General features: G+C 39.6%; 1 protein-coding gene across 2 annotated transcripts in view; it reads left to right on the plus strand.

The window, feature by feature from the left end:
• magi1a (membrane associated guanylate kinase, WW and PDZ domain containing 1a) overlaps window positions 1–26,424 on the plus strand; it is a 184,018-nt gene that overhangs the window by 49,294 nt on the left and 108,300 nt on the right. For both annotated transcript variants that reach the window (XM_051652787.1, XM_051652785.1), the window contains exon 2: window positions 606–722. In XM_051652787.1, coding sequence (XP_051508747.1) covers window positions 606–722 — 117 coding nt within the window. The remainder of the gene's footprint in view (window positions 1–605; window positions 723–26,424) is intronic.

The raw sequence follows: 26,424 nt of genomic DNA on the forward strand, positions 1-26,424 counted from the left end.
TCTGCAAACTCTTTGTAGGCTTTGGATTTTCTAGTCACCGTTATTTCAGGATGACCAGAGCAACATTTCAGATGTGATGAGTGGCCCGCTGGTTAGTCCAGTAATGAACGAGTTTTTCAGTCACATGACATTTTTGATTTCCTAACAAATTCAGTAGGAGTTTATTCGGTAAATGTGTTTTCATTATAGTTTTTGCACATTTCTTCTTATCGAATAAAAAATGTATCCACCTCAAGCGAGCGTATACATTTTTTATGTGCATTTTGGAGATTTATTTGCATCTTGGTGTTTCCATCCAGCAGTTTTTATGCAATATTTTATATGATATCCCAAAATGCGCATTAAAAAAACGTTGATGGAAACATAGTTACTGATTTTGACCTTAAGGTCAGATTCTTATCAGACTATTATCATACAGTACATTTTCTACTGCGAATGAGTCTCAACACTATTAATCAACTGATGAACGAGTGCACAGGTTTAATCTAGTCAACGGTGTACAGCATAGACATACATCAGTGGATAATCTGATGCTAATTGATGTGGGCCATTGATTGAAGAATTGATTTCTGTGTGTGTGTGTGTGTGTGCGTGTGTGTGTTTAGGTGGCAGGCTGAGGACAGATCTGAGGTATTTCTTGAGTCTGCGCTTTCAAAGGAGCTCAGCTGATCACCAGCTGCAGGAGACCATCAGAGATAACCTGTACTACTATGCTGTGCCATGTAAGTGACCATACACCATACGCAAATTAAAATTTACTGTCGTTCCAAACCCATTTGATGTTCTTCTTTGGGACTCAAAAAGAGAATCTGCACGCATCTTTTTTACTTTCAACAACAGTTCATAGTGACCACTAGGCATGGGATCGATGCCGTTTTCACATATCGATAATCAGAAGATTTTCACCTTTGGTAAAGTGTGAGCGGCAGGGTTAATTTAAGAGGGTCATGCACTGGACACATCTGACGGACGACATGGCGTGTTCTAAAATTCAAAACAATTATCTTCTATGAAGGTACATACGCACACACCGATGTTAAAAATTCTGCAGCGCCACGCAGCTCAACTCGCATAGTTTTTCATTAAATTTGACCCAAATAACTATCAAAGGACATTTTTAGGATTATTTACTCTAGCCATCAGTGGATGATATGTTGTGTATAAGTATCTTTCATAGAGCCTACAATATGTATTTTTAGTTACAAGTATGTTTTTTTTTTTTTTTTTTTTTTTTTGGTTTGACAGCTTGAATGAAAGACCTAATCAATGCTACATACAGGGAAATTGCATAATAAAAATAGGGAAGGGAGATTTTTTTTATTTTTTTAATCAATTCGAATTTATGTTTTGACAAAAAATGTTATTTATTTTTTTTAAATGAGGAATCGAGGTTTTGCATAAAAATATTAGCAAACGCTATAGCTAGATAAGTTGTAAATTCACTAAATGCTGAATTAGGAAGAGAACAAATGTTTATAGCACTTGGCTTGATGCCGCCTCTAATCTGATCAGCTGCACATGTGTGTGGTCTCCAAATTAATTTAACAGGTTAACAACATGGAGACTGATATAAAAGACACCAGTAATATTTCCAGTATGATTGTACTGTGTGATTGTAGCTCAGCTTTGTCCATCATGCATGTTAAGACCATAACTGGCTTGTTGATGAACTGTCTCTTTTCATTTCTTTAAATACCCATAATAAAGCCTTAGTTACGGGCGCGTCATACATAATATGGATAGGCTGAAAATTGGAGAATCAGACATCCATCTCTCCTCCTTTTACCATGATGATTCAGATAGATCACTAATTATTAGGAGTTTAACGATTCACTCATTTCACGATTCGGTTCAGTTCACGATACTGCACTCACGGTTCGTTCTTTATTCTTTAAAGACATATGCAAAAGAGTTGATTTCCTTTAAAAATTTTGCTAAAAGTACTGTTCTTAAAAGTGCTAATTGATCTATCAGAGATGTACTGGGATTAAAATCAGCCCAGAACAGGGCAATGGTGGCACCAAATGGAAAGATTAGCTAATAATTCTGTTTACTGAAAATACAGAATTATGTTTGATACAAATGCTGCCTACACTCTGTCACTGATTACATACATTTAAAATATTTTAAATTAAAATTGTACTTTTCTAAAATGATATTGTCTCTGGTTACTTTTAAATATTATTTTCAAAAATACATATTTAATGGAAGTGCATGCTTATACAGTTAAATAATAATTTACTAATGAAATCAAATCAGTCATGACATTTGACATTAGGATTATGTATATTCCCCCATAGCTTTATTATACATAATATTCATCATTATATAGTAGATGAATATGGCAATACATTTAACCTCTGTAAACTTTAATTTTCTCTCACGCAGTCACAGCAAATCACTCTCATGCTTCAAACAGACATTCCATCCCTCGTGCTGAAAAGGCACACCTCCCTCCTGCTGCTGGTTTCACTTTCAATTTCCGCAGTTTGTTTCAGCCAAACTCATTGAAAAACATGTGCCTGCTAGTATGCACGTGTTATGCTGGCGTAGGGTGTTGCGCGAATTGGATAAAGTCTCATCTCCACGATGCGCATCGTCACATTTTTGAACCGTGATGTATCGTGCCACGATAATCCGACCCCTATTAATTATTGCTTTGTTCTGTGACGTGTTTCAAGTGTACTGCATCTATAGCCAACATTTGGCAAGCGATTATTTTGAAAAACTTTGCAAGTTAAATTGTAATGATAAATCTTTTCATATTGCTGCGCTGCTCCACGTGTACCCTTAAATATGCCGCCGCTTGTCCTGGACTCTATTGGCAGCGGTTTATGATTATACTTACAAATTATAATAAAAATTAATACCTACATTTGCTAAGAAGTATTTTGCAGTTTTCTTATTTTATACTACTATTATTTCTCAACATCTGGGTTTATTAGAGTTTAATTTAATTTACATTTACATTATGTTGACAGTTTCCTGTGTGGTGCAGTTTTTTTTGTGTGCATTTTCCTTGCATGCCTATAATGAAATTAACTTTGATTTCTCTAACCAGGTTGCCTTGCATTCTAATAAAGATTATTTTAATCATGTTGGAGTTACTTTGTTGAGTACATTTAAAAATTTAAAAATCGAATTGTGAATCAAGATCGAGATTTAATTTTTTGCCTTATTGCCCAGACCCAAATAAACATCGCCATTTCTATTCCTTCAGTTTGCACAGTTACCAGTTTCATAAACTAACCTTCAAACCCAACAACATCACTTTGTTCATTCTTGAAGAAGAACAAAAACCTTTGTAACTTTGGACTGCCATCAGCTTGTAATGTGTGTGATAACTGTGCCTCATCCATGTCACGACCGGCTTCAGTAAATGTTATGTCACCCACTTGTGGTCTCTCAAAGCTATTACGTCAGACTGCACTGAATGGAATGCAACTGGCAGTGAATTGAAAGCACACAAATTAGGCTTCTAATTTAAATGTCGGCTGATGTTAATATATCGATTCTTGAAAAATGTATCGATAAAATAATGTGCCGATCAATAATTAATATATCGATATGTTATGACATCCCTAGTGACCACATCTCTCAAGCTTCAAAAAGGACCTTTTAAAAAAATGATAAAAGTTGTCCAAATGACTCTATATTTCCAAGTCTTGTAAAGTCAAACAATAGCTTGACATACAATAGCTTGAGGAACAGACTGAACATGGTCATTTTTCACTGAAAATCTGCCACTGTAACTCTCAAATCTATTTCACACTTCCTTATATTCAATTTTGACACAATGCAATTGATTGCGACACACAATAACATACATATTTAAATCTGAATGTGAACGAAATTTGAGAGCTGCAAGATTCGAAAGCTATTATATGACGTCAGAAGACTTGGAATATAGCACATAAGTTGTATTGACTACTCTTATGATGACTATTTGTGGAGCTCAACAGATGCAGTCTCCATTAATTTTCATTGTACGGAAAAGAGCAAAACATCTCCTTTTGTGTTCCACACAAGAAAGGGCAGAGAGAGAGACAATGCTTTCTCCTCTAATGAAATATTTATGTCTGTGGATCAGTTCTGAACTGCTGAATGAGTCTGTGTTCTGTGATGGGGAGCAGCCGTGTGCTCAGATTAAAATGGTTTTCCTGTGTAACTGCACATACAGCCGGTCATCTCTGTTTCGCTAGTGCCATGTGATGGTAAATCCGGTGAGTTGCTCCAATCCCTCGTGGGTTTGAGGATTATGATGATTCTCTGATATATTGGAAATTAACTTCACTATGGTCATGTGATGAGCATTTACAAGAGCAGAGACAGAGTTCATACTGCTTACTCGCGCTGCTTAAATACCCCATTGAAAAACAATACATTAATTTATGAATATTGAACCACTGTAGCGCAAGGCCTCTTGTAGCTTATTACTTATGTTTGACTGTCTTTCAAGGATCCACGTGGCAAATATGTTGCTTTTGGAACAGGAAACGTATTTATTGTACAGTCGGATTTGGTGTCAGTGCAGTATAATTTTAGTAACTCAATTAAAAATAAATTCATTCTAAATTAGTGTGGAAAGGTTATTAGTTCAGGGCAACGGAGGAGTCAGGGGACAACGAAGCAGGTTCAAGGTTAGCTCTTTAATTGGCAGTTTTCTTTCTCTACACACATGACGATAACCGTCGTTATAAATAAACAAACACGTTAATAAATATGGCACACTCTCAGACACTGTGGTGCTTTAGGTTACTCTCCCTCCTCTCTGATGCTCTGGCATGCCTTTTAAGTCTCCCTCCACTATCACTACAATGAGATACAGGTGTTAGAGATAATTATGAACCAGGTGACGAGCCTTACCGCTCTCTCTCCCGCAGACCGACACATGACCACGCCCTCCATGCCATACCCCCACCGCTGACTCAGGCTGGGGCAACATCCGGCCTGCCTACTCCTCCCCCATTTCTGGAGAGAAAGTCAGCCACAACCATCTGTGCCCCCGGTTTGTGGATCACCTTGAACTTAAAGGGCTGAAGAGCCAGTTACCAGCGGGTGATCTGCGCGTTAGTATCCTTCATGCGGTGGAGCCACTGCAGAGGAGCATCATCAGAACAGAGGGTGAAGGCTCGCCCCAGAAGGTAGTAGCGGAGGGTCAGAACAGCCCACTTAATCGCAAGACACTCCTTCTCGATGGTACTATATTTTGTCTCCCTGAAGGAGAGCTTGTGACTAATAAATAGCACTGGCCGTTCCTCCTCTCCCACCTCCTGCGAGAGCACTGTGCCCAGCCCCGTCAGATGCATCAGCCTGCAAAATAAAGGGGAGAGAGAAATCAGGTGCATGTAAAAACGGCCCCCCACATAGTGCGGACTTTACCTTAAGGAAGGCCTGTTGGCACGACTCTGTCCACTGGACCGGATTGGGAGCCCCCTTTTTTGTAAGGTCAGTCAGCAGGCTGGTGACATCAGAATAACTAGGCACAAACCTTTGGTAGTAGCCAACTAGCCCCAAAAACTGCCTTACCCCCTTTTTGGTCTTGGGCGCCAGACAGGCTGCAATCGCTGCGGTTTTGTCAACCTGTGGACGCACCTGCCCATGACCCAAGTGGAACCCCAGATACCTAACTTCCACCCGCCCAATTGCACACTTCTTCGGGTTGGCCGTGAGACAGCCCTCAGATGTTGCATATGCCGCTGGCAATCATTACTGTAAATGATGATATCATCTAGATATGCGGCGGCATATGCCATGTGCGGTCTGAGGATCTTGTCCATAAGGCGCTGAAACGTGGCCGGGGCTCCGAACAAACCAAACGGAAGAGTCACCAATTGGTGTAATCCAAACGGTGTGGAAAAAGCCATCTTTTCTCGGGACATTGGAGTTAAAGGGATCTGCCAATAACCCTTTGTTAAGTCCAGCGTCGAGTAAAATTGAGCCGTGCCCAACCGATCGAGTAACTCGTCAAATTTGGACACCGCGTTCACTTTCTTGTAGTCAACACAGAAACGGACCGAGCCGTCGCTCTCCACCAGAACTACCAGAACTACCGGGCTGGCCCAATCACTGTGCGACTCTTGTATTACGCCCATCTTGAGCATTGCCTCTAATTCTTCCTGAACAATCTTTTTCTTGTGTTCGGGAAGATGATAGGGGCGGCTACGAACCACCACCCCCGGGGTGGTCTCAATATGGTGCTCTATGAGGTTCATGCGACCTGGTAGGGGTAAAAACATGTCTGCGAATTCCGCTTGCAATCTGTAAATATCTGTAAGCTGCGACAGTGAGAGGTGGTTAGGACTCAAGATGGCGCCGAGTATGGCTGCTGCGTTGCGAGCTCCGACACAACATGGCAGTGTATTGTTTGTTTTGTTCACAATTCTTATGTTTTTTGTCTTGGATGTTGTCTGCCTTATTGTCTACGACAGACAAACACTTTTGGACATTGGTTCAGCAATTTCATACCATAAACCGGACTTCAAATTCCTCAATGCCGACCCGCTGTTTACAAACACGCAAGCGGAGCCCTTTGTCTGTGCAGTCCGGACGCGGAAACGCAGGAGGAAAAGGGGAAACAGAGTCGGCATTCTCATCAGAGTAAGACGCCGCGCAAATCAACCCCCGCTACCCAGTATTCTACTCGCAAATGTTCAGTCTCTGGATAACAAGCTCTGCGAGCTGAAAACGCGGATCTCTTTCCAATGAGAGATGAGGGACTGCTGCATTATCTGCCTAACAGAAACTTGGATGTCTGCAGAGATTCCAGACTCAGCCATTGAACCCGCGGGGTTCTCCGTGCACTGAGCGGACAGAGTGAAAGACCTCTCAGGTAAAAGCAGAGGTGGTGGTGTATGTTTTATGATCAACAAATCCTGGTGTGATCAGAGGAACGTACATTCTATCAAGTCTTTCTGCTCTCCTGATCTGGAATTTCTTATGCTTCTGTGTCGACCATTCTGGCTACCGAGGGAATTCACAGCGGTCATTATCACAGCTGTGTACATCCCCCCACAAGCCGACACAGACCGGGCAATCAAGGAACTGTATGGGAGTATAAGTGAGCAGGAAACCGCGCACCCTGAGGCCGCTTTTACTGTGACCGGGGACTTTAATAAAGCCAGTTTCAAATCAGTCGCACCAAAATACCACCAGCACATTAGTTTCAACACATGAGGGGACTGGGTTTTGGACCATTGCTGCTCTCCCTTCCGGGATGGCTACAAATCCCTCCCCCATCCACCATTTGGCAAATCGGACCACTCTTCCATTCTGCTTCTGCCCGCTTACAGGCAGAAACTGAAACAGGAAGCACCCACCCTCAGAACGATCCAGTGCTGGTCGGACCAATCAGACTCTATGCTACAGGACTGTTTTGATCACATGGACTGGGAGATGTTCCGGTCCGCCTCTGATGACGGCATCGAGCTTTACGCTGATAGCGTAATGTGTTTCATCAAAAAGTGCGTGGAGGACGTAGTTCCGACCAGAACAATATGGATCTACCCGAACCAGAAGCCATGGATAAATAGCGATGTTCACGCGGCACTTAATGTGCGGACCTCCGCTTTCAATTCCGGGAATGCGGAGGAGCATAAACAAGCCAGAACAGCAAAACGCCAGTACAGGAACAAGATTGAAGGACAGTTAAACACCACCAACTCTAGAAGCATGTGGCAGGGAATTAACATCATCACGGACTTTAAAGGGAATAAAAACTCCGCCATGAACACCGCTGCCTCTCTCCCGGATGAGCTAAATACTTTTTATGCTCATTTTGAGGGAAATAACACCGCCCTCGCGGAGAGAGCTCTCACGGCCGAAGCTACAGAGGTTAGTTCACTCTCCGTCTCTGTAGCGGATGTAACCCGATCCTTCCGACGGGTGAATATCCGCAAAGCCGCGGGCTCGGACGGCATTCCGGGCCGCGTCATCAGAGCGTGCGTGAACCAGCTGGCTGGTGTTTTTACAGACATTTTCAACCTTTCCCTCTCTTTGTCTGTAGTCCCCACATGCTTTAAAACATCCACCATTGTGCCTGTTCCAAAGCAATAAAAAATAACTTGCTTAAATGACTGGCGTCCTGTTGCTCTGACCCCCATCATCAGCAAATGCTTTGAGAGACTAATCAGAGATTGTTCTGTGCTGCCTCTCTCTCTTGACCCATTGCAGTTTGCTTACCGCAACAACCGCTCCACTGATGATGCCACTGCATCTACACTACACACTGCTCTCTCCCACCTGGAAAAAAAGAACACTTATGTGAGAATGCTGTTTGTAGACTACAGCTCAGCATTCAACACCATAGTGCCCTCCAAGCTAGATGAGAAACTCCGGGCTCTTGGCTTAAACAGCTCGCTGTGCAGCTGGATCCTGGACTTCCTGTCAAGCAGACGCCAGGTGGTTAGAATAGGCAGCAACATCTCCTCATCACTGACCCTCAACACTGGAGCCCCACAGGGCTGTGTTCTCAGCCCACTCTTGTATTCCTTGTACACACATGACTGTGTGGCAACACATAGCTCCAATGCCATAATTAAGTTTGCTGATGACACGACGGTGGTAGGTCTGATCACTGACAATGATGAAACAGCCTACAGAGAGGATGTGCACACTCTGACACACTGGTGTCAGGAGCACAACCTCTCCCTCAACGTCAGTAAAACAAAGGAGCTTGTGGTGGACTTCAGAAGAAAAGACAGAGAACACAGTCCCATCACCATCAATGGAGCACCAGTGGAGAGAGTCAGCAGCTTCAAGTTCCTGGGTTTCCACATCACTGAGGAACTCACATGGTCCATCCACACTGAAGTCGTTGTGAAGAAGGCTCATCAGCGCCTCTTTTCCTGAGACAGCTGAGGAAGTTTGGAATGAACCACCACATCCTCACACGGTTCTATACCTGCACTGTAGAGAGCATCCTGACTGGCTGCATCTCCGCCTGGTACGGCAATAGCACAGCCCACAACCGCAAAGCACTGCAAAGGGTGGTGCGAACTGCCAGACACAGGCAGGGTCTGGCAGGTCTTATTTATAGTGTAAGTCATGGTTTAAAATTAGCAAACTAAGTAAGTGTTAAGTGTTAAGGGTCAGTGTTTAAACAAAGATTTTGTATGAACTGTGAGATTAATGACTAATGTCTTTGAAGTTCATCCTGGATTAACTGCAGAAGTTCATATAGATGCATTGTCCTTTGTTAGTTGGCTAATGAAGGGTTTTGTTGGCAATTAATTGATAGTCTATGTATTCCATTATAAGAGTGTAGTCCATCATTAGACCAAGGTGATGCAGGCAGAGATCAGTGAGGTGCATCGCAGTTCAACTGGCCGGTAATTTCGGTGAGGTCTATACTAAATCAAAGGTTCAGGCAATGGCATATGATGTATCCCATGTCTTAGGTTGGAGTTGGCATCAGTTCATCCTCTGAAGTAATAGACTTTTAGAAGGGTTTTGGGCAGTTGCCAGCTGGCAGGCTGGTCTGGTTTGATGGTTTTAGAGAGATTTTTGGGTACTTGTTAGCTGGTCAGATTTATCTGGTTTAAGATGGGTTTTGGGCACTTCTCAGCTGGTCAGGCTGGTCTGGTTTTATGGTTTTACTGAGTTTTGGGGCACTTGTCAGCTGGTTAGGCTTTTCTGGTTTGATGGTTTTCGAAGAGTTTTGGGCACTTGTCAGCTAGTCAGGCTGGTCTGGTTTATGGTTTTAGAGGGTTTTTGGGCACTTGCCAGCTGGTCAGGCTGGTCTGGTTTGATGTTTTTGAGAAGTTTGGGGCAGTTGTCAACTTGTCTGGTTTGATGGTTTAAGAGGGGTTTTGGGCACTTTTCAGCTGGTGAGGCTGGTCTGGTTTGATGGTTTTAGGGAGGATTTTGGGTACTTATTAGCTGGTCAGGTTGGTTTAGTTTGACAGTTTTAGAGGAGTTTTAGGCACTTGGCAGCTGGCTAGGCTGGCCTGGTTTGATGGTTTTAGAGTTGTTTTAGGCACTTATCAACTGATTAGGCTGGTCTGGTCTGATGGTTTTTTGAGGGGTTTGGAGCAATTGTCAGCTCATCAGGCTGGTCTGGTTTTATGGTTTTAGTGAGTTTTGGGACACTTGTCAGCTGGTAAGGCTTTTCTGGTTTGATGGTTTTCGAAGAGTTTTGGGCACTTGTCAGCTAGTCAGGCTGGTCTGGTTTCATGGTTTTAGAGGGGTTTTGGGCACTTGCCAGCTGGTTAGGCTGATCTGGTTTGATGTTTTTCTAAGAGTTTTAGGCACTTGCCAGCTGGTCAGGATGGTCTGGTTTGATGTTTTTGAGAGGTTTGGGGCAGTTGTCAACTGGTCTGGTTTGATGGTTTAAGAGGGGTTTTGTGCACTTGTCAGCTGGTCAGGCTGTTCTGGAATTTCTGGTTCTAGGTTTAAGGCTCTTGTCGAATGGTCAGGCTGGTCTGGTTAGATAGTTTTAGAGGGGGTTGGGCTCTTGTCAGCTGGTCAGGCTTGTCTGGTTTATGTTTTAGAGAGGTTTTAGGCACTTGTCAGCTGTTCTGGTTTGATGGTTTTAGAGAGGTTCTGGGTACTTGTTAGCTGGTCAGGCTTGATGGTTTTAGAGAAGTTTGGGCTCTTGTTAGCTGGTCTTGTTCGATGGTTTTTTGAGGGGTTCGGGCACTTTTCAGCTGGTCAGCTGGTCTGGTTTTAGAGGAGTTTGGGCTCTTGTTAGCTGGTCAGGCTTGATGGTTTTAGAGGAGTTTGGGCTCTTGTCAGCTGGTCTTGTTTGATGGTTTTTTGAGGGGTTGGGGCGCTGGTCAGCTGGTCTGGTTTGATGGTTTAGGGAGGTTTTTGGGTACTTGTTAGCTGTTCAGGTTGGTTTAGTTTAGAGGAGTTTTAGGCACTTGGCAGCTGGCTAGGCTAGCCTGGTTTGATGGTTTTAGAGTTGTTTTAGGCACTTGTCAGCTGATTAGGCTGGTCTGGTTTGATGGTTTTCTAAGATTTTTTAGGCACTTGTGAGCTGGTCAGGCTGGTTTGGTTTGATGGTTTTAGAGGAGTTTTGGCTTGTTTAAGCTGGTCTTTTCAGCAGACAATGCCCAAAAAAGCAGTTTAGACTAGCAGCTCACTTGGTTTTGAAACCATGATGCCCTAGAAATGCTGTGTAAGCAGCATCTACATGTCTTGGTAAAGTATAAATGCAGTTTGATGGGATTTGTTTGACTGATGCAGCATGGACACGATTGTTTTGCATGCAGCACAAACACCCATAAGTCTTGTGCAGCAAAAATGAGGACAAACGCACTCACACTCATACTTAGTGTTTACACCATCAGGATGCCTTTGTCCTCCTTTTTTGTGTTTCTTCTCTGTGGCTGGAGGGAGCGTTGCCTCTATTATTCGTCCATTCCCCACCCCCATCTGCACTGCTGCTGGTCAGAGCCGTTCTCATGGAGCAAGCTAACAGGTGCTGCTTCCTCCAGAGGTTAACCCCCCATACAGATGGCCATTGTTATGGCGTGCCATAAACGGCGGTCCGTACTCTCTCTCTCTCTCTCTCTCTCTCGCTCTCTCTCTCTCTCTCTCTCTCTTCATTTTGATTCTGTTCTCCCAGCTGCCCTAGCCGCTAAGCAAAGTTATCCCTGATCCCTCTCAGCACGCCTCCCTCCCCCTCCTCCTCCTATCCTCCCTCCCCCATCTGATGTCCTTCTGCACCTCCCCTGCTCCCTCATTCTTTAAATCCTCTACTGTCCGCTAGCGCTCAGCTGCCACACGGCTGCTCTTTCATTCCGTTTGCTCTCTCGCTCCATTGCTGCTTTCATTCAGTCTGTATCTCCACGTCTATCTCTGCGTTTTTGCGCTGTATTGTTCTGCAGATAGAGCAAAACATCGAACACTTTTCTCTGCCAACCGTTGACACAAAGAAAGGATTACTGCTTGATCAGAGAGTACTGTGTTTGTATGTGTTTGATTGGTGGACAGGACTGTGCTGTGGATTCATATGACATCAAGGCAAGTGGATTTATTTTTCACCTTTTTTTCTATTTAAACATCTTGATGAATTCAAGCACAGATTTTTTTGGTGCACAACCGCGGCTGTGCGGCTTAGCTAACATCAAAAGCTGTGCTGGCTCCTTCAGTACTGTTCATCCATATCCCAGGATCAGCTTAGAGTACATTAATGGCTGTGCTAGTTTACTTAACACTGTGTTGATGCTTTGAAATGGCTGTCCTGCTTTATCTAAACCTGTGCCAGCACAGGCTGCTTGTTGTTTTCCAGCAAACGGCCGAGGTGGGTTAGCAAAAGCTATTTGAATATACAAAGGTGAAGGTGATGCCGTCGTGAGCGCAGTGTCGTGTGTTTGGCTTGTTTGGTTGTGTTAATGATGTGCTGTGCTGATCAATTGTGTTTGCAGCTGTGCTGTTGGTGAGCCACTAACGGTTGTGTTGATTTATGAAGCAGATGTGCTGTTGGTTTAGTAAAAGCCATTTTGTTACATCAAACGTATGCTGATGCTGAAATTTGTAATGTTTTTGATTGGCTCTATGAACACTGTATTTGGTATTTTGGTTGAGGAAAGGTTATGTTTAGTGATACCTGAGTTGAATTAAGTTGACTGTGCCACAGCCAATAAATTCAGTGTTTATCAGTAAACATTGCAGGCTCCATCTCCATCTTGACTAAATCTATGTGATTGATGGTTATCAAATTTTCACATTACATAGAATGCCTCCCAAATACAGCTGTTTTAAATCGGCTAATGCAAGAAAAGGCCTTTAGTTTTGCGGTGTTGTTTGTTATTTGCTCTAAATTATGTCAGAGTCTATTGGTATAGTATTGGTTGAGGCCTTTTTGTTGCATCAAACAAATGCCAATGAATTGAATGTTGTTTATGACTGTATGGACACAGAAATTGGGATTTTGGCTGTTTGAGTACATTCTATGTTTATCTGTATAAATTACGGGCTCCATCGTCAATGTTGGATTGATAAACTCTGTGTATTTAATTTTCACGTTAAATACTATATAGCCTAAATACAGCTGTGTCAAATTGTTCAACATCAAATAATGGCCTTTTAGTTTGGTGGTTTTGTTCGTCACTTGTGCAAAAAATCAAGTCAAGAGTCCACTGGTTTGGCATTGGCTAAGCCATTTTCATAAATCAAACTAATGCTGATAAATTGCATGATGTTTATAACTGTGAACACTGTACGAATTTGATATTTTGTGTTTAGTTATATGTGTGTTGAATGAAGTTGATTGTACTAGCAGCCAGTGAATTCAGTGTTTATTTGTAAACATTGCAAACTCCATTTGTGATGTTGGTGTGATCAAATCTATGTGATTATTATCTATTGAATTTTCATGTTACATAACACCTCCCAAATACAGCTGTGTCAAATAGTGGTGGGGATGTTGAATCATCTCATTGACTCAAATCTTTTGAATCTGTTCACCAAAAAAGATTTGTTCAGATTTGTTTCATTTAGTTTCATTCACTGACCATTTGTGCAAATGAGGCTTTTGTGCCAATATTTGATGACAAATTACCATATTTTCCCTCACAAAAAGTTCTGGCAAACTTGCTTCAAATTCAGCACTCATTATTTTCACATGCAAATGAGCTTTATGCCAAACTCTTCATTGTCCCCAAAGGTTCACCATTACTGGTAAAGAGCTGCAAACTTCTGGCAAACATTTGCGACGAATCACAAGCTCATTTGCATGTGAAAATAATGAGTGGCAAATTTTCAGCAAGATTGTTAGAACTCTATTTTTTGTAAGGGTTAGGTTTTGAACAAGTAATTGTACCGATCCAAATGCAGAGTCATTCACAACCGAAACAAGACTAATTATCCTTTATTAAAATGTGCGTGTCAAAAATTCTACATAGAGACTTTAGCACTGCATAATGTTTAAGCATCATAATTGTTTCCCCACAAAGGGCAACAAAGCATATCTGTCATATTGTAAACTTCCGAGCATTACTTTTTTTAAGCTATACAAAAAAAGAGTACAATACTTGCCTAAAAAATAATTATAAGTTTCAATAACGTCCGTATGTCAATGTAATGTGTGGTCATCACTCACTTTTATTCATAATTCATCCAGACATGTTCTTGTTGAACGAGATTGCCGAACTAAACAAGTGACATGCATTCAGTTCTCATTCAGCCAGTCAGCAGATCCTCGTTCATGAACGAGATGACCAATTAATTCATTTCTTTTGCAAACGAGTGTACCAGTACTAGTGATCAACTGATATGGGTTTTTAATGGCCGATGCCAATATCCAGAGAGCAGGGTGGCCAATAGGCCGATACAATGCCGATAAATTACACAATTTAATATAGCAAATAACAAACATAAAATTGCAAAAAAATAAATAACATTTTATGTAGCACTATATTTACTCAATTTCACACAAAACTTTAACTTTGTAAAAATTAATATAAAATAATATTGTATTTTAAATGGTAGATAGCAGTTTCTTCAGGTTTCTGTTCAGTCATCAAATTTTTGTAATTTATTTGCACATGAAGAATATATTAGTAAGAAGGAAATAACAGTACACACAGTAGTCCAGCAACTATGGATGGCATGTCCACTTTAGCAATCGCATTTTCTCGAAAAATACAGAATCAAACCAATTGCACAGACAGCGCATAGTGAATATGACATTTACTTATAGCACATGTGAAGCGCTTTTATTTTGAAGTTGCACTCACGCGCTCGTGCAGATCCATCTCCTGACAGTTTAAACGGCCTGGATCGCCTGCTTGGATTGTCACGGACTGAACATCATTATTTGTGAATGAGTGGAACTTTTGATCCTGATGCTTAAGTTTTTGATTCTGGCTGATTGAATATGCGCTTCAGAGGAAGATATTATATGAGTGCTTGACGGGAAGAAAACACTGGATTTTTATGATGTTCGTGAATTGCATCTGTTTAAACGAGGTATCTACATATTTGCAGACAGTATATAATAGAAGTTTTATTTATATTTGCCTTTTATCATTAGAAAAGAAAGTTAAAAGTTACAGGGAACTGTTGAGGACTGTTAAAATACGTGATTTAGAGGTAAATAAATGAGCTCCACAGGACGCTGGATCTGCTCAAGTTTTGTGAGGTTATTACATCTGTTTAAATGAGATATGCGCATATTTGCAGACGTTATATGATATTAGTTTTATTGATATTTGCCTTTTTATCATTAGGCAAGACAGTTAAAAGTTACAGGGAACTGTTGGGGAGAGAGAGGGAGAATGAAACAGGTGAGCACTTTAACATTATGAGACTGATATGTGGACAGTTTAAATGAGACTGTGTTGCACACCGTTTTTATTGTAGTAACACGATAGCACATAACAACAAAATGAACCGTGACTGGTCGTTTACATGTCTCAGTCGCTTCACATGCAAGCAGGCGATTCTCAAAGCCTTCGAGAAACAAATCGGCCAAATTGGAAAATGTATCGGCTGATGCGATAATTAAAAAATTCGGAATATCGGCCGATTTATCGGCCTCTGCGATATATTGGTCGACCACTAACCAGTACATTCAGTTCATTCATGAACGAGATGTCTCACGACTAGTTCTATTAAGGGCCGTATTCGTTCAGTGGGTCAAATGAACCAATGAAATGCTCCTTCACAGCCTGCACTTGAATGCTATTGGCTCCCGCTATCCACCTTATTTTTCAGCAAAACTGGGGTGCCACCTTTATCAACCCTGAATGTGGACCAAATCTAGCTATTTTAGCGATACAAAAATGCAAGATTATGTTGTTTTATATTACAGACTGGCAATAAATGTCGACATATTATTATCATTAATTACGATTTTCATAAACTCATTGGATTTACCGTTTTTCGCATTTTGCCATCGTTTAATCACATACTGCTGCACTGGCAGAATGAATGAAATCAGGCGCTGACACGGACAGTCCTCCGTGCCATCTTGACACGCCTCCATAAACTTTACACAACCAGCAGAGAGCAGAAAGATGCCAGGGAAATTATGCTTCAACTTTCTTTGCATCAAAACAGCATCTTGTTTCATCTTGGCAAAATAATAAACACATTTTACTCTCCATTCTCCATTCAGAGAACATTCTCTCATTCTTAGCTGCGCATAGTAAACAGACACGCAGATTTCACATTCAGCAGGGCTTATGAAACATCGCCTTTGGAAATAAACAAATAAAGGCATCATCGGAGGTAATGCAGGTACATATGAATGGAAGTTTACATGGAGACAAGAAAGACTAGATCGTCACACTCTCGGTAAAGAAAAAAGCAGATTTTATTACCATCTCTTCAATACAACACACAGCAACAAGTGAATGATTTTCTTACTCTTTTACTGTAAATGATTACGTTAGAAAATTATCCGACATTGGCACATAATTCTACTGTACATCCTGTGGTTGTGTTTATAAGCCCAGATCACTAACTCTGGTATTATAAACTTCCGCGTTGCAAAATAAGGTGGATAGTAGTCTTTAAAAGCAGGACGAAGCAACACAAATGGAATTTGCATGTCTACAAATGTACTAAGACCCTTTAATAATAGAGTTTAATCACCATAACCGTTTTCGCCACAAATGACAAGAAAGCAGGTCTCATTTGTCCTATACTTTGACAGATTCTGCTTTACTTTAAGACATAAGTTCAAGAAAAGCCTAAATATCTTACACTCTGCACAAACACACACCATTTCTGTTTGGAATTTTTGTCATTTTAACTGTACGTCTTCATTCAAGAATTTGGGATTATGTTTGGTGCATACCTATAAACTTGTCTAAAGTGAATGTTTTGTTTAATAATATCTGTGCTGATGAAGTTGACTGTGCCATTGCCAGTAAATTAAGTGTTTATATGTAAACATTGAGGTCTGCAGTATTGGTTTGATAAGATCTATGTTTTTATCATGCATTCGGTTTTCATGTTGCACACAATACATCCCAAATACAGTGTCAGAAAGGTTAACACCAGAAGAGGCCTTTTAGTTTGGCGGTTTGTTTGTCACACATGTGCTAAATCAAGTCTATTGGTTTAGCAGAGGATAAGTCTACTGCTATTTTTAACGGCTGTAGTAGTTTATTAAACACTAAAGTGAGTATGCAGAATCTGTGCAGCGTTTGGGATTGTTGAGGCCTCTGCAGTTTTAATCAGTGCTGTCAAATAGAGCTTGTATACAGCAAATGTGATACATTTATCATTTGTTCTGTGAAAGCTGTGCTAATCGATGACATGATAATGCAAATGCAACACGCTATCTTCCTGAAAACTTTCAAAAGAATGTTGTTAAGCTGTCTAACAAATAGTATGCATTTCAAGTGGATATTTAAATTAATCAGCCACTGGAAGGTAAAGCGTGCATGTCAAACTGCAAAACATTGGAAAAATCAGTTTTTAAAAACAAAAATTATAGTAATTGATAGTCACATTAAGGTGTCTATAATGAGCATACATTTCAATAATAGTCAAGTTATGTTTCAGTAGTCAAATTATGGACCTATTCATGTACATTTTGATTAGGCAGTACTATGTTCATGTTCATATTATTGAATTTGAATAATTCAAAAATGAAAAGTCTGTTATTATTTACTGACCCCGATTTTGTTCCAAACCTGTTCTACTTTCTTTCTTTCTTTTACCAGAATGGTCATGCTGCTCTTTTTGCTTACAATGAAAGTGAATGGTGACTATGTGCAGCACCCTATATTCCAAGTCTTCTGAAGACATACGATAGCTTTGTGTTGTGAACAGACCAAAATTGAAGTCGCTATTCACAGAAAATCTTTCAAATATTATTCATGTATTCGCTTACATTTAAATATGCAGTGTTAAGACGTGACATGCCAGGTTTAATGTCAATGATCAGGCACATGAGAACCAAACATTGTGTCATGATGTTATTGACATTATGGTAACCATGATTACATGATTACACTTGATTTGAGTTACATTTTAAGAGTTTTAATGACAGAATTGTGATGTATATTCCTATTAAACCATGAAATTCTCAATCATCATGTCTCTATATAGTCAGTCTTGTTTTTGTCAGAATACACTGTCATTGGGGGGAGTAATCCATCTTGACATTGCTTTCAATAAACTGTATAATTCCTGGTTTAAATGTTGATTGTGGAGCTCATAATTTAGTTTACATTGATTCAGAACACTGCGATGTACAGGTCTCATGATAATGGACCGAAAATCAAATGCAGTGGTATTATTTGCGTTCAGACAACTTGTGTACATGGCCTAACAAAGCCAAAGATCTTATCTATGTCACTTGATGAATTTTGGTGTGTGTGTGTTATTGCGGAGTGGGTTGTTGTGTAGATGTGGATATGCAGTGGTTAACGGAGACTCATTTATCTGTTTACTTAAATGTTATTGCTCAGAGTTTGCTCTTTCATTGCTCAGGGAGATATAATGGAATTCTAAGTTATTACTTATTTAACCCTTGAATGCATGGGTGTTTCACCCAAACATTATTACAAACTGTACTTCGGGTCTTTAGCGACCCGGCACGTATATATCTATCATAAATGAATCTACAAAATGCCCAGATAGTGTCAATTTTTCAAAACATTTTTAAGAAAATAAAAAAATAATAGAATAGAATATATTTTGGTATACATTTTGATGTTTTATTTTTTTTATACGTCAAAGAAATGATGCAACAAATCTAGAACAGGAATCATTACTTCCACACTGAAATTTCATGAGATGGGACTGGCTGTCAAACACATACTGAGCTACACATAACACATAAGCTACACATAAGCTACAAATAAGCTACACATATGTATATTCTCAGGCACATTGAGAATAAATAGATGTACAATTTACATACTTTCATTAGTACACTCAAATGACAATAGCCAAACCATACTGTTCATGTGTTGTACTTGCTATAGTTTACTTCCACTTTGTTTGTTTTTTTCATCAAATAGCAATGTAAAATGTAAATCAAGTCAGTCACTGAAATATCAGCACCACCTTGAGTAAGAAATAACATGTATAATATGTATGTGTACACGCATATGGTATATGTATAAAAATCAGTGTGATAAAGTAGTCATTTGTATAAATATAGTACTCATTTGTCTTGTATATATCCTGTGATGATAAACTTATAAAGATATGAAATAATCACAAAAATATGATTTTTGGAAGTGAAAAAAAAAATAATAAAAAAAAATAAAAATTACACTACTGCATATCTAGGGTTGTTAATGACCCTATACATTTCTGGTAACTAAGCAGTTATAATCCATTTTTTCCATTCCATTTTTTACACTCTTCAGAAGAAGAGAAATGTTGAGTAATACTAAAGAGGTGTGGGCATAACTCCAAAAAATGGATGAGGTACAGGGGGTGGAATGAGGTCCTGGGTAACTAAACACCCAAGGTATGCATTAAAGGGTTAAACATCAGTCTAATGTGAATCTAAATGTCTTGGCCATGAGAGATGAATCAAGTGAAAGATGATATTTCAGATAAAGATGATGATTTTCAGTTTCAATATTTTGACAGTGTGAGGGCAAAACTCAAGTACAATATCAGCCACGTCCAGCTCATAAGGGACAGATGGCTGTGGTCTCCGCTTTCTCTCTCTCTCTCTCACACACACACACACACACAGAGAGAGCTTTTCTAATTCATCTGAGCTGTGTGTGTATGGCTCAGTGCTGCACAGAGATTCTTTTCACAGATGAAACAGCAGCTGCAGTGCGAGGAGAGACACACATTTTGTTCAAAAACCTAGTGAGCTGTTTCACTGTTGTGGGGCACTCTGACTTTACATAAACAGCATTTCCAGGTGCCACGTAAGTGCTCGACTCACATTGATTTCATAGAACTTTGACGTTAGTATGTTGCTAAGCTAACACTATACCGCTATATGCAAATAAATATAAAACACTTAGCACACACAAATATTCAACCTGGTCTCATAGACTCACTTACTATACCTAAATACTGTTTGCAAAATGATTTTAACCTGGCTTGTTGTACGTGTCCTGGTGAAATTGACACTAGAGATGCCACAACAACCATGACTTTTATCAAGTCTTTCTAGCAAGTCAGCCCACTGTCGGCCATGTTTGGAATGCTCTCGGGAGGCTATTTCCAGTCATGTCAGTGACTCCTATCTACTTGAATGGGGAAACACAGAAATCTCATAAACGGTTGGTCAAGATTACGAACAAAGAGCGTTCCAATTTCCCATTCATTTTAATAGAAGTGGCCCGTCTCTGCTAAATAGTCTCTGCACTTATTTACTTTTCCAGATAGCACACATACATCTCTGAGATGTCTGTTTAAGAGCATTTTATCTGGAAAGCATTGTATTCTAATTAACATCTATACAACCTAAAAAGAGCAGATTTACAATTGATGATCGACCAAAATGTGTTTTTAAATTGTCGATGCCGATATGTAGAGAGCAGGATGGCCAATATACATGATGTCACACATAGTAAATGACATGTACAGGGTGGCCCCAATAAACTCCAGATCCACTATGTTTGATTGCTCAAATCCTAAAAATGCATAAGGGCGTTTTTACAATTTTGGCGTTGTGTATATCAGACATAGGAAAATTGGCTGTCTTTCGACTTGGTATGCCCCAAGGAATCTAAAGAGGCCAGCCTCATAATTTTAGGCCAAACTATTCAGAAGTTATAAGCAAAAATAGCCATTTTCCATATGTCCTGACCACTAGGTGGCGCTGTGCAGAAATGCTGCAGGTACCCTCAAGTCATGATGGCTATGGCATATACCAAGTTTCGTGTCAGTATGCCAAAGCGTTGTGAAGATACAGCTTCACGTCTATTTTGGCATGCTCGCCGTCGAATTCGTTGAAGCGCTATTCAAAAATTGTTTGGTCTATCAAAAAGCTTTTGATAAATTTTTGTCACCATTGTCCCTAGATGATACATGACATATTTCGTGCAAATCGGAGTTACGGTCTAGGAGGAGTTCAAAAAAGTAGTTTTTGGGGGGGGAAATTCAAAATGGCGGAAAATCTAGTCAGATGGAAATTAAAAACATTGTGTGCATTGGAATCGGCATGAGCCAATGAATCAAAGAAAAAAAGTCCAAAAGTTATGAGCATAAACATAAGTACAACTTTGAACAGTTGATGGCACTAGAGTGTTGGAGTTAGAGACCCCAAATGTGGGTCAGTTACAGATCAGAGTGTCCTCTATCAGTGGACAAATTTCATAACTTTCCTATGTACAGTTCTATGGGCTGCCATAGACTCCCAGACAGAATAATAATAATAATAATAATAATAAAATATAGCAGCAATTAATGAGTTCAAGCAATTAAAGTCCTTTAAGTACGTATGCAGCCAATATTAAGTATTAATTAGGTAGTACAGTAGCACCTAAAACAATGATAAAGTGCCTTAATTTTTCAGAACCATGTTAGGTAAAATAGACATATGGTATTTTTTACATTCATGACTGTCATAGCGCCACCAAGAGGCGGAGGTGTGCAATTTTTGTCATGTGCCCTCAGATTTACGCCCTACATAAATTTCCAAAATTTGGTGATTGAACGTTTTGGCATACCGTTGTGACGATGAATCAAAGTTCAGACTTGTTTTATCAATTATTGATATTGGGACTCCAGAGAATATTTCTGCACTGGAATCGGGTGAACGGCCTATGACTCGTTTGAAAAAGTAGTTTTTTTAAATAATCTTAAATGTTTAACAAACAATTTGATTCACACCAATGCTTCTTGAGGCAAAGTTGTTCAGAATGAGGTAATCTATCATATGGTATGAATATTGTGTGTCTTGAGTGAAACACAGCATATATACAATGATTTGAAAGACACGATAGTGCCTCCTGGTGGCCAGTTTGTTTTCACATTTTGCACAGACCTCTTTGGCCAAGAGACAAATAGGCCTACCACGTTTCTTTCCGATCTGCCTTTTCTAACCCTAACCAATAGCTGCTAAAAGTTTTTTGGTCAATGGCGGCCATGCTTTTCAAGATATGGGACTGTCCTCATAGACCTTGATGGCACCATGGACAAAGACACGGCATGCAAAAATTGAAGTTTATCAGACCAAGGATTCCATAGTTTGAGCCATTTTTAGATTTTTAATTATTATAACGCCACCAAGAGGCAGAGGCGCAAAAATTCTTGTGTGTGTCCTCAGAATGACCCCATACATATGTGTACCAAATTTCGTGATAATATCTTTTTCCTTTCATGAGTTATAACCGTTATAAGCCACACCCACTATGTACGTTTTGGCTTTTTACCGTTTGAGGATGAATTGAATGTTCAAAATTCCTTTGATAATTTTTTCATATTGGGACTCTACTGAATCTTAGGCCAGCGCTAAGAAAGCAGATTATCAGTTCATAAACAATCACTTTTCACCCTGTTTCTCATACAATGCTATCTCATGACATCTAAACGCTTTTACTATAGGGCGTGACTCATTTTAACGTTTGCATTACATAATCAACTACATTTACCAGCTTGTGAGTGTGATCAAATTGTGCGTTAGCTCAACTGATAGAGTGTTGCACTTGTGATGTAAAGGATACAAGTCCTGAAGTGTACGATGTTACGTAAGGCGATACGTAAGACAAAAGTGAACAAAATGACGTGGTTGTTTCAGCAGCTGCATTTTCATCTCCAATTTGCTTTTCTGACATATGTATTATAATATACTGTTATAAATATTATAATATTATATGTTATATTATTATTTATGTTAAAATACTTTTTTGATGGCCATTACTTTGGTGTAATTGTTTCTTATTTTTGGAACAGACGAAAGTTGGTATTGTGCATACTTGCATTTCTTACAAGTCGCTTTACACTTGCAAGTCACATTTTGGTGTTAAAAGAAACACATTTCTCCTGAAATTCATCATTCTACTGTTTTTAGAGAGGTGTTGTCTTTTTCATGCACCACTGTTTTCAAAGAAGAAATCAAACTTGATATAAGCAGGACAGAGAGGGAAGTGGACGGCCCAGATGCACAACAAGAGGACAAGTACACTAGTGTCTCTAGTTTGAGAAACAGACTCCTCACAGCAGAGACATCATCAGGGGTTAAATTGGGATTTCGGAGGTGGGGGAACTATAAAATCGGGTTATGTTATGTCGGGTTAAATTCAATTAATACAATGAAAAAAATTCAATCTTCAAAGTTGATTGAACTATCTAATGTCGAAAAAAGTGAGTTTACTTAAAACAATCAATAAAGTCAAATTTAAATCTGCTATAAAGTAGCAAACCATTTAAGTCAGAGCAACTTACATTTTTAAACAGTGAGCACATACAATATCAAGTTTGGTAGTGAAAGTAGAACATACAGGCTTTTGAGCATGCTCAGTTTGATCACTGACCCTCCAATACCCCCTATTTGAAACTTTGTGCACCTCTGTGAAATGGAAGTTTAAATGTTACTGTTGTAAGTCTATAAAGCCAGGCTCTACCTTGGAAAATCAGGAAATATGTGGGAATTTAAATGTTTGATTTGGACTCATATCTTTAATGATGATATCCATTTGTTAAAGTCATGGAAAGGTCTTGAAAATTCATGGCTCAAAAATCTGTGGGAGACTTGTAAGGCTGAGCACTATGAACTTCACATTGTTGCGTCTGCTACTGAGCATGCCCACTGGCTGAAGACATTACCCACAATCCCCTGTACTTGAATTTGGTCAAAGCGTGCCGACTTAAGAGGACATGTAGGACAATTTGTAAATAATCTGTTTTGAATTAATAGATGTTTTTGCTCTTTATGTGTTTTTAATTATGTTTGCTTTGATGAAGTTTCTTTGTTTATTGAGTTGACTGAAGTATTTGTAACCTACACCACCATTTAAATGAACTATTTGGTCGCTTGGTGGGGCTCAAACATGATCTTATGTCAAAATATGGATCTGCTTAAAAATATTTTGTATTATATTATTTTCAAGAATATTGATCATTCTGGACAGCTATACTTAAACATTCAAGTTTATTGAACTTAGTGATCATTGATATTTTTGAGTTTGCTGAACTTTTTGTATTAAATTCTTGGAACTTAAGATCCAACTTGAATTGTTAAGTTGGTAAAACTAATTTCCCTGAAGTTGAGTAAACTCAAAAATGCTTTGAAGCTGGTTGCCTTACTTTTTTAAGTTTACTCAACCTTTTAAAGTGTAATAAAGTTTTAATAAAATACATGGGTGTCTAAATATGGATTTATTAATAGGCCTGTTTGGTATGTAATTCATAGAAGTGTTTTAATCGATTTGAATGGGATTATGTTTTAATGAAAAAAATTAAGAATGATATCACATGGTGGGGGCCTGAGTAGCTCAGCGAGTAAAGACGCTGACTACCACACCTGGAGTCGCGAGTTCGAATCCAGGGCGTGTTGAGTGACTCCAGCCAGGTCTCCTAAGCAACCAAATTGTCCCGGTTGCTAGGGAAGGTAGAGTCACGTGGGTTAACCTCCTCTTGGTCACTATAATGTGGTTCGCTCTCGGTGGGGCGCGTGGTGAGTTGTGCATGGATTCCGTGGAGAATAGCGTGAAGCCTTCACACGCGCTATGTCTCCACGGTAACACGCTCAACAAGTTACGTGATAAGATGTGCAAATTGACATCTCAGATGCGGAGGCAACTAAGATTCGTCCTCCGCCACCTGGTCTGAGATGAGTCACTACGCCACCACGAGGACTTAGAGCGCATTGGGAATTGGGCATTCCAAATTGGGGAGAAAAGGGGAGAAAAAAAAAAAATGATATCACATGTATTTTATACATTTGATAAAAATCAGATGACAGCTAAAAGTTACCTTGCCCGTTGGGAGTCATCTTATATATCCAGCTAAATTTATATCTAATGTTACAGTATACAAGTAAATGCACATTGTTATTAACAGGGGAAACAAACACCTTCTGCATGACTACCTTTTACTCAAATTATTATTCTGATAATATAATTGGTAATGAAAAGATTTGCATTAAATTATAAGAGTTTAAAATTCTTCACTGCCTCGTGAAGAAGCATTTTCACTATAGTGAATTTACTGTATATTTGCTAGAAAAAATTTCCAAAAGAAAAACACACAAAATAAAAATAAATGCTGAATCAAAAAAATGGAGTACACGTCAATATACAAACAACAGTGAAATCTTTTACAGAGTGTTGGTCGAGTGGTCTTTTGTTCTCAAGTTGTAGGCTTATGATATTTTGATCTGATGTCGCTTTGGATGTGATTGATTTCTTATTCAAAACCCCTTCGGGTATTCAGCTTTTTAACAAAACTAAGCAAATCGCTACTGCATATCAGTGGATCTAAGAAACGGTTGAGCAGTTGATTCCAAATTATGTGATTTCTATGAATCAGAGATTGGACCATGGTGCGGTACAGAAGTGGAACGCGCATCTATGCAGCGGCACGTGGTCTGATGATGCTCTCGAATATGCTGTCTCTACCAACATCCACAACTGACTAGAGCGAAGAATAATGAGCTTGAAATAGTTTTGAACAAGTACACTCGCTAAATAGAGACGGAATGTGTCAAGGGGATCAAACAAAACCCGCATTGAAGAATACAATAAATGGGATGGATTGACAAACAAGCGTTTTTTTTTCTTTTTGAAATCGAAGGTGCCAGAACGCCGTTCCGGACCATACTGGCCCAATTTAACCCCTGGGTATCATTTTTGAGCCTTGAGGATTTTTAATGGACTATTTGAATTCCCAAAAATGCATTTGATACCTTCAGTAATTAAATGAAATGATTATTGCATATAATAAAGAATGTTTGTGGCAGAAATCTTTATTCGTATGTCTAAATTTTGTCAGTCCAGCTGAGTCACATGTTCCGCTTTAGGTGGCGTCCCGTGGCTGCCTTGGTGATCACGCTAATGGGGAAGGCAGTTAATGTTTGCCAGCTCTATCTGATCTCTGTGGAACAGTCAATCAGTTTTTTTGTAGTCTAATATAGATAATTTTAATGTTTTTGTTTGATCGATCACTGTTCATTTCCTTTAGTGCTGAAATGCATTTGACAGGTTTTGTGGCATCTTTACACTCTCTTTTCTTCATTTTCAAAAAAAGCAGCGACTTCTTATCTTATGTCAGTGCGAATCCTCTCCAGTCATTAGAAAAACCTTAACTAACGAAAGGCGGTTTTACATAGTTTTACGGGTTCCATATTTACGATGGGAGAAGGCGGTTGGCAGCTGAACGGACTGAGGCAGCATCGTTTGTAAAGCTTGTTCACAATACATCAGCTGCTTTTTTTTTTTTAAAGCACACTGCACAAGATAAAAATATTTAATATTTTCATGGCTGTTGTGTGTTATTGACAATTTCACAGTGATAACTTTAATCCGCTGGCATTTAGCTGTTATTTATTCAGTTCCCTTAGCTCAGTCTGATCTGATCAATCGCTCCCTATTCCCT

The sequence above is a fragment of the Myxocyprinus asiaticus genome, chromosome 24, assembly GCF_019703515.2.
Source record: "Myxocyprinus asiaticus isolate MX2 ecotype Aquarium Trade chromosome 24, UBuf_Myxa_2, whole genome shotgun sequence".
NCBI lineage: Eukaryota > Metazoa > Chordata > Actinopteri > Cypriniformes > Catostomidae > Myxocyprinus > Myxocyprinus asiaticus.